Genomic DNA, 17787 nt, shown 5'->3' on the forward strand with positions numbered 1-17787 from the left:
ATCAGTTGGGCCAATGGGTGGAGAGGTGGCAGATGGAGTTTAAGTTAGATAAATGCAAGGTGCTGCATTTTGGGAAAGGAATCTGAGCAGGACTTATATACTTAATTGTAAGGTCCAAGGGAGTGTTGCTGAACAAAGAGACCTTGGAGTGCAGGTTCATAGCTCCTTGAAAGTGGAGTCACAGGTAGGTAGGAATGTGAAGAAGGCATTTGGTATGCTTTCCTTTACTGGTACTGATTACAGGGGTTGGGAGGTCATGTTGCAGCTGTACAGGACATTGGTTAGGCCACGTTTGGAATATTGCGTGCAGTTATGGTCTATTTCTTATCGGAAAAATGTTGTGAAACTTGAAAGAGTTCAGAAAAGATTTACAAGGATGTTGCCAGGGTTGGAGGACTGAGTTGTAGGGAGAGGTTGAATAGGTTGGGAGTCTTTTCCCTGGAGCGTCGGATGCTGAGGGGTGACCTTATCGAGGTTTATAAAATCATGAGGGGCATGGACAGGATAAATAGTCAAAGTCCCTTCCCTGGGGTTGGGGAGTCCAGAACGAGAGGGCATAAAAGGAATCTGAGGTGGTAAGTATGGAATTAGCTGCCTGCGGAAGCAGTGGAGGCTAGTATAACTGCAACATTTAAAAGGCATCTGAATGGGTATATGAACAGGATGGGTTTGGACGGATATGGGCTGGATGCTGGTAGAAGGGACTAGATTGGGTTAGGATATCTGGTCGGCATAGACGAGTTGGACTAAAGGGTCTATTTCCATGCTGTACATCTCAATGACTCTATGATGGGGCTCTTTGACAATTGACACATTGCGTGAACAATAGCAGGAGTCTGGGGGAGGTGCAGTTGAAGGTAGCAGATCATGAGATAAAATCTCTTGGCATATATTCAGCCTGTGTTGGCAACACTTCTTTCTGTTTTGTTGATGTGGCGGGTGAAAATAAAAACAGAAACACTTGCAAATGTACTGGTCCAAACTGGAAATATCTTAAATTGTACAAGACCAGTTCAGTGCATGACTAGCAATTTCCAAGTTTTACATAGAATGTAGAACATAGAAAAGTACAGCACAGAATAGGCCCTTTGGCCCACGATGTTGTGCTGAGGATTATTTCTAATGTAAAATAAAATAACCTAACCTATGCACCCCTCAATTCACTGCTGTCCATGTGCATGTCCAGCAGTCACTTAAATGTTCCTAATGACTCTGCTTCCACCACTGCTGACAATGTATTTCATGCGTTCACAACTCTCTAAGTAAAAAACTTACCTCTGATGTTTCCTGTGTACCTTCCTCCTAATATCTTAAAACTATGACCCCTGGTGTCAGTCAATCTGCCCTAGGGAAAAGTCTCTGGCTATTGACTCTATCCATGCCTCTCATTATCTTGTATACCTCGATCAGGTCACCTCTCCAGAGAGAAAAATCTGAGATTAGTCAAACTCTCTTTGTAAGACAAGCCCTCCAGTCCAGGCAGCATCCTGGTACTCCTTCTTTGCACCCTCTCTAAAACCTCCGTATCTTTCCTATAATAGGCTGAGCAATATTCCTAGTGTGGTCTCACCAGGAACTTGTAGAGCTGTAGCAAAACCTCATGGCTCTTAAACCCAATCCTCCTGTTAATGAAAGCTAAAACCATGTGTTTTCTTAACAACGCTATCCACTTGGGTGGCAACTTTGAGGGATCCATGCACTTGAACACTAAGATCCCTCTGTTCCTCCACACTGCCAAGAATCCTGTCTTTAATCCTATATTCAGCATTCAAGTTCGACCTTCCAAAATGCATCACATCACTTTTATCCAGGTTGAACTCCATTTGCCCAGCTCTGCATGCTGTGTATGTCGTGCTGCAGCCTGCAATAGCCCTTGATACTATAAACGGCACCTCCAAACTTTGTGTCATCGGCAAATCTACTAACCCACCCCTCAACCTCCTCGTTCAACTCATTTATGAAAACTACAAAGAGCAGAAACCCAAGAACAGAGCCCTGCAGAGCACCACTCACCACTGACCTCCCGGCAGAATACTATCCATCTACAACCACTCTCTGCCTTCTGTCAGCCAACCAATTGTGAATCCAGATAGCCAAATCTCCCTGTATCCCGTACCTCCTGACTTTATGAATGAACCTACCATGGGGGACCTTATCAAATGCCTTGCTGAAGTCCATATACACCACATCCACTGCCTGTCCTTCGTCGACCTGTCTCGTCACCTCCTCAAAGAACTCAATAAGATTTTTGTGAGGCATGACCTGCCCCTCACAAAGCCATGCTGACTGCCTTTAATCACACTATGCTTTTCCAAATAGTCATAAATCCTATCCCTCAGAATTCTTTCCAAAACCTTGCTGACCACAGATGTAAGACTGACTGGTGTGTAATTGCCAGGGATTTCCCTATTCCCCTTCTTGAAAAGAGGAACAATATTTGCCCCCCCCCCCTTCAATCATCTGGTATGACTCCTGTGGAGAGTGAGGAAGCAAAGATCTTCATCAGTGGCTTAGCAACCTCCTCTCTTACTTCCCAGAGCAACTAGAATAAATCTGGTCTGCCCTGGAAACTTACCAATCTTACCAATTTGTATACCTCCAGTTCAGGTGCAGCCTGTCCTTCATGTACAGGTCCCATCTGATTTACAGTTTTTGTTTGTCTTTGCGGCTGCTGCATGCAATGAAACATGATACTTCCAATGAAGCAGGTCAAGATTTCACATAGACATTCTCTCCAGTTTATATTTGATTAGAAGGGGAAAAGAAGAAGTGGGCTTGGGGAGGTGTGGGTCAGAAGACTGTGAAATACATTTAGGAAATTGGCACAGGTACCATGGCATTTACTGGGAGGCTAATGGCCCATGATGGACTTCAATCTTGCTGCTGATGGGATCTTGCTATGCACTGGTTGGCTGCTGGCTTTCTCAACAAAAAAAATGACCGCACAATGGGCTCCAATTTATTGCAAAATATAAGATCCTGGGGACTGTTGCTGAATGAAGAGATCTTGGAGTGCAGGTTCATAGCTCCTTGAAAGTAGAGTTGCAGGTAGATAGGATGGTGAAGATGATGTTTGGTATGATTTCCTTTATTGGTCAGTGCATTGAGTATAGGAGTGGGGAGGCCATATTTGGAATATTGTGTGCAGTTCTGATCTCCTTCCTATCCGAAGGATGTTGTGAAACTTGAAAGGGTTCCAAAACGATTTACAGGGATGTTGCCAGAGTTGGAGGATTTGAGCTAAGGGGAACGGCTGAATAGGCTGGGGTTGTTTTCCCTGGAGCATTGGAGGCTGAGCGGTGACAGGATAAATAGACAAAATCCTTTCTCTGTGGTGGGAGAGTCCAGAACTAGAGGGCATAGGTTTAGGGTGAGATGTGAATGATATAAAAGGGACGTAAGGTGCAACTTTCTGACGTAGAGGGTGGTATGTGTATGCAATGAGCTGCCAGATGAAGTGATGGAGGCTAGTACAATTGCAACATTTAAAAGGCATTTGGATGGTGTGAGAAACAGAGCTCACAATATAATAAATTTCAGTCCGAGTTAAATTCTGAAGCAGCGAATTTTATTTTAACGTGCTTGCAAGAAGGGGTGACTAGTAAGTAGCCACTCCGATCCAGAAATTACTCCACAATTTATACAGTTTAATTGAGTCTCTCTCAGTACTTCCCCGTTTATCTCATTGGCCTTCAATTTTTGGATCAGTGGTGCTGGAAGAGCACAGCAGTTCAGGCAGCATCCGAGGAGCAGCAAAACTTCAAACCTATCAATATTCCTTATTGTGTTCTGCCCCTGCCTAGCTGCACTCCGGCTTTGTTTACTTCTCCTCCCACTCCAAGCTGGGCGACCCTTCTAACTTGGCTCGTTTCAGTGCCTACATGAGGGCAATGTGCCGAGCTGGCAAAACTCACTGTTCTTTTGCACCGTATCCATTTGTCTGTAGCATCTTCCATTGTTTGCATGCACATTTCATTCTTGTATGCACATTTTAGCTAATGCAAAAGCAATTATGCATTTTCTTCACATCGTTTTCACTCTTGTTAACTCAGCTCTTGACTGAAGCAATTCTACACTGGTGTTAGTTCACTTACCTTGTATCAGCAATTATGGTTGCAGAAGTAACACTGCTTTACCTATATCCCACAACTGGTATATGAATAGGAAGGGTTAAATGGGATATGGGCCAAGTGCTGACAAATGGGACTAGATTGGGTTGGGATATCTGGGTGGCATAGACTAGTTGGACCAAAGGATCTCTTTCTGTGCTGTACATCTCTATGACTCTATACGTACGTCCCTGCCTCCTGGGTGATTTGCACAAGTCAACGCACACATGATCAGTCTGGCAGGAGATGCTCTTGATTGAGGAGGCAGTCGCCTTGGTAACCGTTGTCATGGGCATGAACCGGAAGCGGAGCTGGGGGAGGTCAGAGGTTGTTCGCTAATCGGAAGTCGCGTGAAGGCGGTGAAGTTGCCGTTGGAAGCTGTTGTCTCTGATTTAGTTCAGGAAGGAGGAGGAGGAGGAGGAGGCCCCGGAGACCGGGAGCCAGCGAGAGATTGACTTGCCCAGCTCTCCCGAGGAAGGATGAGTCACTCGGCCGAGGAGGATCGCGGGCCCTCGTCGGGCAGCCAGCCCGGAGGCAGCAGCAGCAGCAGCAGCGCCGGGATCGCGAAGAAACGGATACTGCAGCGGGAGGACGACAGCGGCGATGTGGATGAGGATCGGGTGGACGGGCCGAAAGTCCAGGTATGGACCGTGGGGCCGAAGGGGAAAATAGCGCGCGGCATGGCGGCGGCGGCGGCGGCGGCGGCGGCGGGGGGCGGGGGGGGAATATTCAACAGAATATTCAGTGAAGTGCAATCACACCACATCACTGCAGGGTGGGGGGAAGGGATGGACACGGCGTGCCCCACCCCCTCACTGTGGGGTGGGGGGGAGAACGGATTTGGGCAATGGAAGGGCCCTCTCTTGGGGGGGGGGGGTTGGGCAGTGGAAGGGCCCTCTCTTTGGGGCGGGGGGGGTTGGGCAGTGGAAGGGCCCTCTCTTTGGGGCGGGGGGGGTTGGGCAGTGGAAGGGCCCTCTCTTTGGGGCGGGGGGGGTTGGGCAGTGGAAGGGCCCTCTCTTTGGGGCGGGGGGGGTTGGGCAGTGGAAGGGCCCTCTCTTTGGGGCGGGGGGGGTTGGGCAGTGGAAGGGACCCCACTCTGTTGGGGGGGGAGGGGTATGGGAGGTGGAAGGGACCTCTCTGTTGGGGGGTGGGCGAAGAGGGGTATGGGAGGTGGAATAGACCTCTCTGTTGGGGGGTGGGCTTTGGGCGGTGGAAGGGTCCCCCTCACTGTAGGTGTTTCGGGGGCGCAGTGGAAAGGTCCCCTCTGCAGTGTCCCCCTCACAGTTGGGTTTGGGGAGGTGGGACTGGGCACCCTGACTGTGTGGAGAGGAGCGAGGGGGTGCCCTTCCGTTTCAAGAGGCTTCTTCCCACTGCTTTTCAATCAAGTTGGAGTAATGTGTATGTCTGACCTCCTGAGTTGTGTACTCTGTGTGGCATACATGTGTATGTACCCATCTGAGTGACATGGTGGTGCTCGTGGGGCTGTATATACTCTGGTGTTTCAGGGCTGAAGGATATGTTCTGAGTAGCTGTGTCAGGCTGGAAGGTGGCGTTGTGGGAAACATAGAGTCATAGAGATGTACAGCATGGAAACAGACCCTTCGGTCCATGCCGACCAGATATCCCAACCCAATCTAGTCCCACCTGCCAGCACCCAGCCCATATCAGTCCAAACCCTTCCTATTCATATACCCATCCAAATGCCTCTTAAATGTTGCAATTGTACCAGCCTGCACCACTTCCTCCGGCAGCTCATTCCATACACGTACCACCCTCTGTGTGAAAATGTTGCCCCTTAGGTCTCTTGTATATCTTTCCCCTCACCCTAAACCTATGCCCTCTAGTTCTGGACTCCCCAACCCCAGGGAAAAGACTTTGTCTATTTATCCTATCCATGCCCCTCATAATTTTGTAAACCTCTAGAAGGTCACCTCTCAGCCTCCGATGCTCCAGGGAAAACAGCCCCAGTCTGTTCAGCCTCTCCCTGTAGCTGGCTGTAGCTTACAACATCCTTGTAAATCTTTTCTGAACCCTTTCAAGCTTCACAACATCTTTCCGATAGGAAGGAGGCCAGAATTGCACGCAATATTCCAACAGTGGCCTAACCAATGTCCTGTACAGCCCAACATGACCTCCCAACTCCTGTACTCAATACTCTGACCAATAAAGGAAAGCATAGCAAACGCCGCCTTCACTATCCTATCTACCTGCGACTCCACTTTCAAGGAGCTATGGACCTGCACTCCAAGGTCTCTTTGTTCAGCAACACTCTCTAGGACCTTACCATTAAATGTACAAGTCCTGCTAAGATTTGCTTTCCCAAAATGCAGCACCTCGCATTTATCTGAATTAAACTCCATCTGCCACTTCTCAGTCCATCGGCCCATCTGGTCCAGATCCTGTTGTAATCTGAGGTAACCCTTTTCGCTGTCCACTACACCTCCAATTTTGGTGTCATCTGCAAACTTACTAACTGTACCTCTTATGCTCGCATCCAAATCATTTATGTAAATGACAAAAAGTAGAGGGCCCAGCACCGATCCTTGTGGCACTCCACTGGTCACAGGCCTCCAGTTTGAAAAACAACCCTCCACCACCACCAAAGGTCTTCTACCTTTGAGCCAGTTTTGTATCCAAATGGCTAGTTCTCCCTGTACTCCATGAGATCTAACCTTGCTAAACAGTCTCCCATGGGGAACCTTGTCGAATGCCTTACTGAAGTCCATATCGATCACATCTACTGCTCTGCCCTCATCAATCTTCTTTGTTACTTCTTCAAAACACTCAATCAAGTTTGTGAGACATGATTTCCCACGCACAAAGCCATGTTGACTATCCCAAATCAGCCCTTGCCTTTCCAAACACATGTACATCCTTTCCCTCAGGATTCCCTCCAACAACTTGCCCACCACTGAGGTCAGGCTCACTGGTCTATAGTTTCCTGGCTTGTCCTTATCACCCTTCTTAAATGATGGCACCACGTTTGCCAACCTCCAGTCTTCCGGCACCTCACCTGTGACTATCAATGATACAAATATCTCAGCAAGAGGCCCAGCAATCACTTCTCTAGCTTCCCACAGAGTTCTTGGGTACACCTGATCAGGTCTTGGGGATTTATCCACCTTTAACCATTTCAAGACATCCAACACTTCCTCCTCTGTAATCTGGACATTTTGCAAGATATCACCATCTGTTTCCCTACAGTCTATATCTTCCATATCCTTTTCCACAGTAAATACTGATGCAAAATATTAATTTAGTATATCCCCCATTTTCTGTGGCTCCACACAAAGGCCGCCTTGCTGATCTTTGAGGGGCCCTATTCTCTCCCTAGTTACCCTTTTGTCCTTAATATATTTGTAAAAACCCCTTTGGATTCTCCTTAATTCTATTTGCCAAAGCTATCTCATGTCCCCGTTTTGCCCTCCTGATTTCCTACTTAAGTATATTCCTACTTTCTTTATACTGTTCTAAGGATTCACTCGATCTGTCCTGTCTGTACCTGACATATGCTTCGTTCTTTTTCGTAACCAAACCCTCAATATCTTTAGTCATCCAGCATTCCCTTTCGTTACCAGCCTTCTCTTTCACCCTGACAGGAATATACTTTCTCTGGATTCTTGTTATCTCATTTCTGAAGGCGTCCCATTTTCCAGCTCTCCCTTTACCTGCGAACATCTGCCTCCAATCAGCTTTTGAAAGTACATGATTTTGGCTTCTAAAGATTTTAATTTGGGAAGGAATTCTGCTCAGAGCTGTAATATATTTTCTAATCTCTGCTGTTACACACTTCTGGACCAGGTGGGACTTGAACCTTGATCCTGGTTCAGAGGCAGTGAAATCTTGGTAAAACCTCTTTTTAAGGATACACAAGTCCTGGGCTGCCTCCATTACCAAATCCTGGCCACCTGACGCCTGGAAGAAGAACACCTCGTCTTCCACTTTGGGTCCCTCCAATCACACAGGATCAGTGTCAATTTCACCAGTTTCCTTATCTCCCCTCCCCCACCTATCCCAGAACTAACTTTCCAACAGTACCGCCTTCTTGAACTGTCCTACCTGTCTATCTTACATCCCACCTATCCCTCCACCCTCCAATCTGACTGATCACCATCAGCCCCCCACCTTCATCCACCTATTGCATTCTTAGCTACCTTCCCCCACCCCCAGCCTCTCCCATTTATCTCTTGGCAGCCCCCCACCCCCAACATACCTAATGAAGAGCTTATGCTGGAAACGTTGACTCTCCTGCCACTTGGATACTTTGTGACTGCCTGTGCTTTTCTATCTTCACGGTATTTGACTGTGATGCCTGTGGTAACTTACGTGGTTGAGAAAGTTCATGTTTCCTTACATAGTACCAACATTTGAGAGAATTAGAACAGAGAAATGAAACACTATCACTGATAAATGGTCTAACCAATGTCATTGCTGATTCAAGGTCAGAGGGATTCTGAAAGTTATTGAAAAATCTACTGTGTTTGTAGATGAGAGTTTTAGACACTGGCCCAAAAAATGAAATAAATCCCTTCTGGTTAAGAAACATAGGGCTTTTCGTGGAGTCCCAGCTTGTATAAAAGTAAGGAGATGGGAAGAAAATTCTTTCTTTATTTCTTGATCTTCACTTTACTACTTAGCTGCATCTCATGACATACAAAATACAGGGGCTTGATAGAATAGTTCTTGGGGTGATTTTTGTCTTGGGGATTTGAAAATGGGGGTCACAGCCTTGGGTTAAATGGTTAACTGTTTAGACCTGAGATCAGGAGGAACTACTTTACTCAGAGCATGATGAATCTAAGGATCCAATATTCTGGAGAGCTATGAGAGGGATGTGGATAGAATTTTGGCAAAATTGAAATGAGATCTGGTGATAGTGTAGGGAGATAGAGTTGAAGTAGAGGTTCTGTTGTGTTTATATTAAAATGTGCAAAAGCCTTTGTGGATAATGGCTCCCTTTGGCATTTTGGAAGAAGTAATAAAACAGGAATACTCAAATGGGCACAGCACCAGGAAGCTCAGAGAAACAGAAAGGAATTTAGGGTGCTTTCCTACAGTTCACTGAAAGGAGCAGAACAGGTTAGTTAAGAAGGCACTTGGGACATTTGCCTTTATCATTCTGGGTTTGTCGTATAAAGGACAGGGAGGCTATACTTGAGCTCAGCAGAACTTCAGTTAGGCTTCAACTGGAGTATGTGTGTAGTTCTGGGGTCCGCACCACAGGAGGGGTGCAATTACACTGGAGGGAGTACAGAGGAGATTTACCAGGAAAGTGCCTGTGTACGAAAAAAGGCTGGTTGTGGTTGATTTTTCTTGTAGCAGAATAGGCTACGGGGAACCTCAGATTTATAAGATTAAGGGGCATGGACAGGGTTGACAGGAAGCAGCTGTTTTAAGGTGAAGAGTGTGAGGTTTTGAGGGGATTTGAGGAAATGCGTTTTTACCTGGATGGTGGTGGTAATCTAGAATGTACTGCCTGGGAAAGATAGCAGAGGTGGAAAACCTTTTGTTTCCTAAGAAGGACTTGAATGAACACTTGAAATGACATAACATTAAAGCCTATGGTTCAGGTGCTGGAAAGTGAGATGAGTGTAGATAGGTCAGTGTAGATAGGTCAGTGTAGATTCAATCGATGGGAGGTATGGGATTGTGTTAAAATAACGATCAGAATCGGTGAGTGATAGAATTAGTCTCTTTTATTCAGTAGCACAGCACAAGTTTGAGGCTGCAATAGAATCCTGAAATACTGTTCTTGCATCCATTAAAATTCTATTACTATGGTGTTAACATTTTTTTATCTATAGAACACAAAGGTTTGAGGGGCTTCTGTCCCGAGATAGTTAAACCATGTACCTGTACTAAGTGTGAGCTGCTACTTCTGATTGAATTCAGAGTGTCTGCCTGGTCTGCTTACATAATTAAGAGGTGTTAGTCCTTTTGTCCTTTAAGTTAGTAAATGTTAGTGAAAATACTTGGCCGAGATGCTATAAATAAGTTAAATTGTATCTGTACGTAAAAGAATAAAGGATACTGGACTGATTACTGCAGCTGGGTTGTGAGATTTGCTGTTTACTATTTGCTGGTGAGAGTTTCATTCATTTGTGCAATTTCTTGGAAGTGCTGTTTCATCAATTAGTTTCTTAAAAGGATAATGGCCCAGTTAAAAGTTATTTAACAGGTCCATACTAATTGGGGAAACATTTTGGTGTTCTGTAATCAATTTAGGTCCAGGAGATGGTTGGTAAGGGCTGATTAATATTATAATATTTCATGGAAACTTGATGGCACAGTATTGTTTATGGTATTGACACCTATTCTGAGGTAGCTAGGCCTAAACACTGCTTGTAGCAAAGGCTGATAAGAATTGGTATGAAAAAGCAGTAATGATTGAAAGGATTGCTTTAAACAGAAAGGGCTGTTTTAATTTGGTCTACCTTGAGAGTAAAATATACATCAAAATGGCAGTTTTATGAATGAAACCGTATTATAGTAAATAATGGATTAGTAAAGGGTTATGACTGAGTGAACAGGAATCTGGTATTAATGAATGTAGTAAGCTGGTGAGTAAGTTTGTAAAGAAAACCTCAAACACAATATCACACAGAGGGCCTCTTCTGTGATGTATGACCTGATGATTCTGAATGCAACGATTTCATTCAGTGCAGGCATCTTACAGAAGACTTTGGGTTTCATTTTTTCAAATTTATTTCGGTGACGTTAATGACAATAGATTCTTGTGTTGTAAATACAAAACCATAAACAAAATCCCGATTTAGCTTGAATTTATAGTCATAAAGATGAACAACATGGAAACAGACCCTTTGGTCCAACTCGTCCATGCTGACCAGGTATCCTAACCTAATTTTGTTCCATTTGCCAGTACTTGCTCCATATCCCTCTTAAACCCTTCCTATTCATATACCTATCTAGGTACCTTTTGAAATGCTGTAATTGTCTCAGTCTCTACCACTTCCTCTGGCAGCTCACTCCGTACACGCACCATCCTCTGCATGAAAATGTTACCCCTTAGTTCCCTTTTATATCTTTCCTGTCTCACCCTAAACCTATGTCCTCTAGTTCTGGACTCCCCCACCCCAGGAAAAAGACCTTGTCTATTATCCAATCCATGCCCTCAATTTGATAAATCTCCAAAAAGTCCCTCCTCTGCCTCCGATGCTCCAGGAAAAAGAGCCCAGCCTATTCAGCCTCTTCCTCCAGCTCAAATGTTCCAACCTTTTAACTTTCAAGTTTTACAAGATCCTTCTGATAGGAAGGAGACCAGAATTGTACGCAATATTCCAAAAGTGGCCTAACCAATGACCTGTACAGCTGCAACATGACCTCCCAACTCTAATACTCAATGTCCTGACCAATACCAAATGCCGCCTTCACCATTCTGTCGCCATGCAACTCTGCTTTCAAAGAATTATGAGTCTGCACTCCAAGGTCTCATTGTTCAGCAACACTCCCCAGGACCTTACCATTAAGTGTATAAGTCCTGCTATGATTTGCTTTTCCAAAAATGCAGCACCTTGCGTTTATCTAAATTAAACTCTATCTGCCATACCTTACCCCATTGATCCATTTAATCAAGTTGTACTCTGAGCTAACTTTCTTCGCTGTCCACTATCTTGTAAGTTTGGTGTCATTTGCAAAATTATTAACTATACCTCCTATGTTCACATCCAAATAATTTATATTAATGACAAAAAGTAGTGGACCCAGCACCAATCCTTGTGGCACACCACTGGTCACAGGCCTCCAGTCTCAAAAGCAGCCCTTCACCACCACCATCTGTCTTCTACCTTTGAGCAAGTTCTGTATCCACATGGCTAGTTCTCAGTGTTCCATGAGATCTAATATTACTAACCAGTCTCCCATGGGGAACCTTATTGAACACTTTACTGAAGTCCATATAAATCACATCTACTGCTCTGCCCTCATCAGTTCTCTTTGTTGCTTCTTCAAAAAACTCAAGTCAAGTTCATGGTGACATGATTTCCCACGCACAAAACCATGTTGACTATCTCTAATAAGTCCTTGCCTTTCCAAATATATGTAAATCCCGTCCCTCAGAATTCCCTCCAACAACTAGCCCACCATCGATGTCAGACTCACTGGTTTGTAGTTCCTGAATTTTCCTTACCATCTTTCTTAAATAGGGCATCGCATTAGCCACCCTCCAGTCTTCCAGTTGCCTCACCATGACTATTGATGATACAAATGTCTCAGCAAGAGGCCCAGTAATCACTTCCCTAGCTTCCCACAGAGTTCTAGGGTACACCTGATCAGGTCTTGGGGATTTATACATTTGTATGCATTTCAAGACATCCAGCACCACCTCCTCTGTAACATGGACATTTTTCAAGACGTCACCATCTAATTCTCCACATTCTGTATCTTCCATGTCTTTTTCCATGGTAAACAATGATGCAAAGTACTTGTTTAGTATTCTCCCCCCCACCACCTCCTGTTGCTCCACACATAGGCTGCCTTGCTGATCTTTGGGGAGCTCTATTCTCTCCCTAGTTATCCTTTTGTCCTGAATATAGGGGTGGCTCAGTGGTTAGCACTGCTGTCTCGCAGCGCCAGGGACCCGGGTTCAATTCTAGCCTCGGGCGACTGTCTGTGAAGTTTGCACATTCTCCCCATTTTCCTCTGGGTGCTCTGGTTTCCTCCCACAGTCCAAAGATGTGCAAGTTAGGTGAATTGGTCATGCTAAATTGCCTGTAGAGTTAGGTGCATTAGTTAGGGGGAATTGGTCTGGGTGGGTTACTCTTCAGAGAGTCGGTGTGGAATAGATGGGCTGAAGAGCCTGTGTCCACACTGTAGGTAATCCAAAATCTAATATACTTACAAAAATACTTTGGATTCTCCTTACCCCTATTTGCCAAAGCTATCTCATGTCCCCTTTTTGCCCTCCTGATTTTCCTCTGAAGTATACTCCTAATGTCTTTACACTCTTCTGAGGATTCGCTCGATCTCTCCTTTCTATACCTGACATATGCTTCCTTCTTTTTCTTAACCAAAGCTTCAATTTCTCAAGTCATCAGCACTCCCTACACTAATCAGCCTTTCCTTTCACGCTAACAGGAAATATTGTGTCTGGACTCTCAATATCTCATTTTTGAAGGCTTTACATTTTCCAGCTGTCCCTTTATCTGTGATCATCTGCCAATCAGTTTTTGAAAGTTCTTGCCTCATACCGTCAAAATTAGCCTTCCTCCAATTTGGAACTTCAACTTTCAGATCTGGTTTTCCCTTTCCATCACTATTTTAAAACTAATAGAATTATGGTTGCTGGTGCCCAAGTGCTCCCTCACTGACACCTCAGTCACCTGGCCTGCCTTATTTCCCAAGAGTAGGTCAAACTTTGCACCTTCTGTAGTAGGTACATCCGCATATTGAATCAGAAAATTTTCTTGTCCTGGTTTAACCAATTCCCTCCATTTAAACTCTTAGTATTATGGCAGTCCCAGTCTATGTTTGGAAAGTTAAAATCCCCCTCCATAATCACCCTACTATTCTTATAGATAACTGAAATCTCCTTACATATTTGTTTCTCAATTTCCTGCTGACTATTAGAGGGTCTGTAATACAATCCCAATAAGGTGATTATCCTTTTCTTATTTCTCAGTTCCAACCAAATAACTTCCCTGAATGTATTCTCAGGAATATACTCCCTAAGTACAACAGTAATGCTATCCCTTATCAAAAATGCCACTCCCCCTCCTCTCTTGCGCATACCCCCCCTATCCTTCCTATAGCATTGTATCCTGGAACATTAAGCTGCCAGTCCTGTGCATCCTTGAGCCATGTTTCTGTAATTGCTATGATATCCCAGTCCCGTCTTCCTATCCATGCTCTGAGTTCAATTTGCTCTAGATACCCTGCACTCAACATGTTATTAACTAAAATTATTGCTGACTAGGATTCCACAATGTCACTGTGGAAAAACAATGATGGTGGCCTAGGAGATATTTGGGATTAGGACTTTAGCTTCTGCCAATTATTCATTAGCTTTGAAACATGGCACCTAGAACAATAGTGTCCGCGTCATGTGTTTGAGAGAACACCAGTTGTGAAATCTCTGCTTACGTAAGGTCGTAATCAAAATTTAAAATTTCACCCCTTTTTTGAAGAGGTAAGTTTCATTGGTTGGCAATCTTGCATTGGCTGTGGCTAGGTATGCTCAAGCATTCTGTAAATCTTTGCCCATTTTTTTCTTAACTTATTGCCCATTTTTTGTTTAACTTCCATTTGTCCCCATGTCAAGAATCTTCTGAATTAAGATGTGCAATGATGCAAAACATATTTGTATTGTCTTTCAATGCTCAGTTTTATTCCTTTGAATCAGAAAATAGATGAAGGTTACTGCAGTAAAGTGGCCGCACACTACAACGAGCTTCAAGAATGTGGTTTGGCAGCACGTAATCAGAGTCGTATCTTTTATTTGCGCAACTTCAACAATTGGATCAAGAGTGTCCTTATTGGTATGTATGTAATCTCCGATTTATACTTCTAATCCAAAGGGTGAACAACATTTGGCTTTCATTTGTGTAGTGCCATTCATGTCCTCAGAACATCCAAAACCATCTTACAGCTGGTGTAGCATAGCAGTACAGAAAATGTGCATCTATTTTGTTCTTTGCATGCCACCATTGCTATGGGGATGACAACTAGGTAATTGTCTTCGGAGGTCAGTTTATGAATTTTTGGACAAGACAGCAGAATGAATTACTCTACTTTTGTCATGAAATCTTTGTAGCACACGGTAAGGGTTTGAAATCTCAACTTATGTAGAATAAAATAACATGTTGGAATAGATTGCCACATTCAGCAGAAAGTATCAACTCTCAGCCTGTCACATGTATTTTAGAATTTTGAATAAAATTGTTAAGTTTTTGCCTTTTTCTTGCAGGGGAGTATCTTGATAAAGTAAAGCAGAGGAATAGGCACAACATCACTGTCTTGGACCTCGGCTGTGGAAAAGGTGGAGACTTATTGAAATGGAAAAAAGGGCAAATTAGCAAGCTAGTTTGTGTTGGTGAGTAATTTGTAGGGACAGCAAGATAAGACATTTTTCTGTTTTGGGAATTGGTCCAGAATTGAGCAATGTATCAAATATTTGGATTGTGCACTGTTTTTATTTTGTGTATTTTAGTTAAAATATAACTTAATTTTAAGATTAGAATAATATGAAAATCTAATTGAGATCAGGTAAATAGATAAGGTCTTTTCCCTGGTTTTGGGGGAGTCCAGAACTAGAGGGCATAGGTTTAGGGTGAGGGGAAAGATATAAGAGGGACCTAAGGGGCACCTTTCTCACGCAGAGTATGTGTCTGGAATGAGCTGCCAGAGGAAGTGATGGAGGTTATTACCAATACAAATTTAAAAGGCATCTGGATGAGTAAATGAATAGGAAGGGTTTAGAGGGATCTGGGCCAAGTGCTGACAAATGCGACTAGATTAATTTAGGATATCTAGTCGGCATAGATGAGTTGGACTGAAGGATCCGTTTCCATGTTGTACAACTCTGAAACAGACGTCAGATGACGAAGTGCAAAATATGTTTTTAAAAGTTGTAACTTTATGTTCAATTTGTGAGGATGATAGCTGCTTAAATTCCTTTTCACCCTTCTCCTCTATCAGATATGGCTGATATTTCTGTTGAGCAATGCACTAAGCGGTACATTGACATGAAAAACAGATGTTATTCGAACGAACGTCTTTTTGCTGCAGACTTTATAAGAGCCGACTGCACCAAGGTAAAATGTTTAGTTGCATCTAATCTTCAAATCCATAATTCATTTCAAATCTTACCAAATGTAGATGTTTTTGCACCATTTTAGAAGCATAATTTAGCAGGAGTAACTGTAACGTTGATAAATTCAGAAACAAAGGTTTTATTTAGATAACTTTCAGAATCCTGTTGATGGTGCACTAGCTTTTGTTCTTACAATTACATTTAATTTTTCCCGTATTCTTCCACTTTTATATAGTCTGCTTCATATTTATATTCAGTGCTCTATCTAACAAGCTCTATTAGTGGAATTTAGTGCTGCGGAATTGCGTTAGGTAATGTAAATTCTGCAATTTTAAGTTGAATGTAAAGAGCTATAAATGAGTCCTCGGTAATTTGGATCTTTTGCCGGTTCATAAGGACAGTGGAAAAGTTTTTAGTGTAGGATAATGGGACTTGCTCTGGACTGTTCTAATAAAGAGTTAGTATAAAGTCAAAGTGATCATTGTTTTTTTCTGTCTTAAGACCTCTGGTTCCAAAAGATTTGTGCAATAAACAAGTGGGATTCATTCTCCATATTTACTTGCCTTTCAGTCATTGAATTGAAAGCATGTAACTTGTTATTGAACTTTCATCCAAGGAAATAGAATTAGTTGTTACAAAATTGCAATCTTTCTGATCTGGAAATTGAAGAAAATATGCAAGGCAAGTATGTGCAATCTATCTAACTAGCCTGACGCTGTTTATTCATGGGATGCGGGCATTGTTAGCATTTTATTGCCTATCTCTACTTGCTCTTAAAGTGGTGATGAACTATCATGTTGAAGTGCTGCAGTCCATTTACTGAGCATGTGAACAAGAAATGAGAGTAGGCCACTCAGCCCTTTGAGCCTGCTCAGCCATTTAATAAGATCTGATTTTAACCTCAACTCTACATTTAGTAGGTGGCACAGTGGTTAGCACTGCTGCCTCACAGCGCCTGAGACCCGGGTTCAATTCCTGACTCAGGCGACTGACTGTGTGGAGTTTGCACGTTCTCCCCGTGTCTGCGTGGGTTTCCTCCGGGTGCTCCGGTTTCCTCCCACAGTCCAAAGATGTGCGGGTCAGGTGAATTGGCCATGCTAAATTGCCCGTAGGGGTAAATGTAGGGGTTAGGGTGGGTTGCGCTTCGGCGTGGACTTGTTGTGCCGAAGGGCCTGTTTCCACACTGTAAGTCTAATCTAATCCTGCTTAAACCCCAGTGATCTTTCACCTGTCTTAGTAGTCAAGAATCTATCTATTTAATGACTTTCTCAGAAGGTTGACATTCATTTTTCCTCATCTGTCTTAAATTGTCAACCCCTTATTTCCCATTGACTCTAGTTTTGCTAGGGCTGCTTGATGCAACATTCAATTAACTACAGACTACATGTTGTAAGCCGGCACTCACCTTCTTGAATGTAGCCACATTTGAATCAAGGCTGCAAAGAGGTCAGTAGCTGCATGGCTCAGGCAGAACTCAAACTGAATGTCAGTAAACAGATTATTGCGAAGCAACTGCTGCTTGAAAGCACTGTTGATGATTTCCTCCATCACTTCATTGATGATCAAGAGTAGACTGTTGAGGTGGTAATTGTTTATGTCAGATTTGTCATGCTTTTTGTGTACAAGGCATACCTGGGCAAAATTTAGCACAATAGGGTGGATTTTGGTGTTATAGCCATATTGGAACAGCTTGGCTAAGAGTGTAGAATTCGCCACAGTGTCTTTAACACTATTGTTGGAATATTGCCAGGGTCCATGGCCTTTGCTACATCCAGTATCATCAACTGATTTTTGATATCACTTGGAATGAATCAAATTGGCTGAGGACGAGCATCTGTGATGTTTTGAACCTCATTGAGGCAGAGAGGTCATTCACTTGGCATCTTTGGCTGAAGGTTTGTAGTAGATACC

At 43.6% G+C, this 17787-nt stretch overlaps 1 protein-coding gene across 1 annotated transcript in view; it reads left to right on the forward strand.

The window, feature by feature from the left end:
- Nucleotides 1-4425: 4425 nt before the first annotated feature.
- Nucleotides 4426-17787, forward strand: part of rnmt (RNA (guanine-7-) methyltransferase) — a 47678-nt gene continuing 34316 nt past the window's right edge. Inside the window, exons 1-4 of the mRNA XM_060824513.1 lie at nt 4426-4750; nt 14467-14602; nt 15031-15156; nt 15762-15877. Of these exons, the coding sequence (XP_060680496.1) occupies nt 4589-4750; nt 14467-14602; nt 15031-15156; nt 15762-15877 (540 nt within the window). The 5' untranslated portion in view covers nt 4426-4588. The remainder of the gene's footprint in view (nt 4751-14466; nt 14603-15030; nt 15157-15761; nt 15878-17787) is intronic.

Source organism: Hemiscyllium ocellatum, chromosome 4, assembly GCF_020745735.1.
Source record: "Hemiscyllium ocellatum isolate sHemOce1 chromosome 4, sHemOce1.pat.X.cur, whole genome shotgun sequence".
Classification (NCBI taxonomy): domain Eukaryota; kingdom Metazoa; phylum Chordata; class Chondrichthyes; order Orectolobiformes; family Hemiscylliidae; genus Hemiscyllium; species Hemiscyllium ocellatum.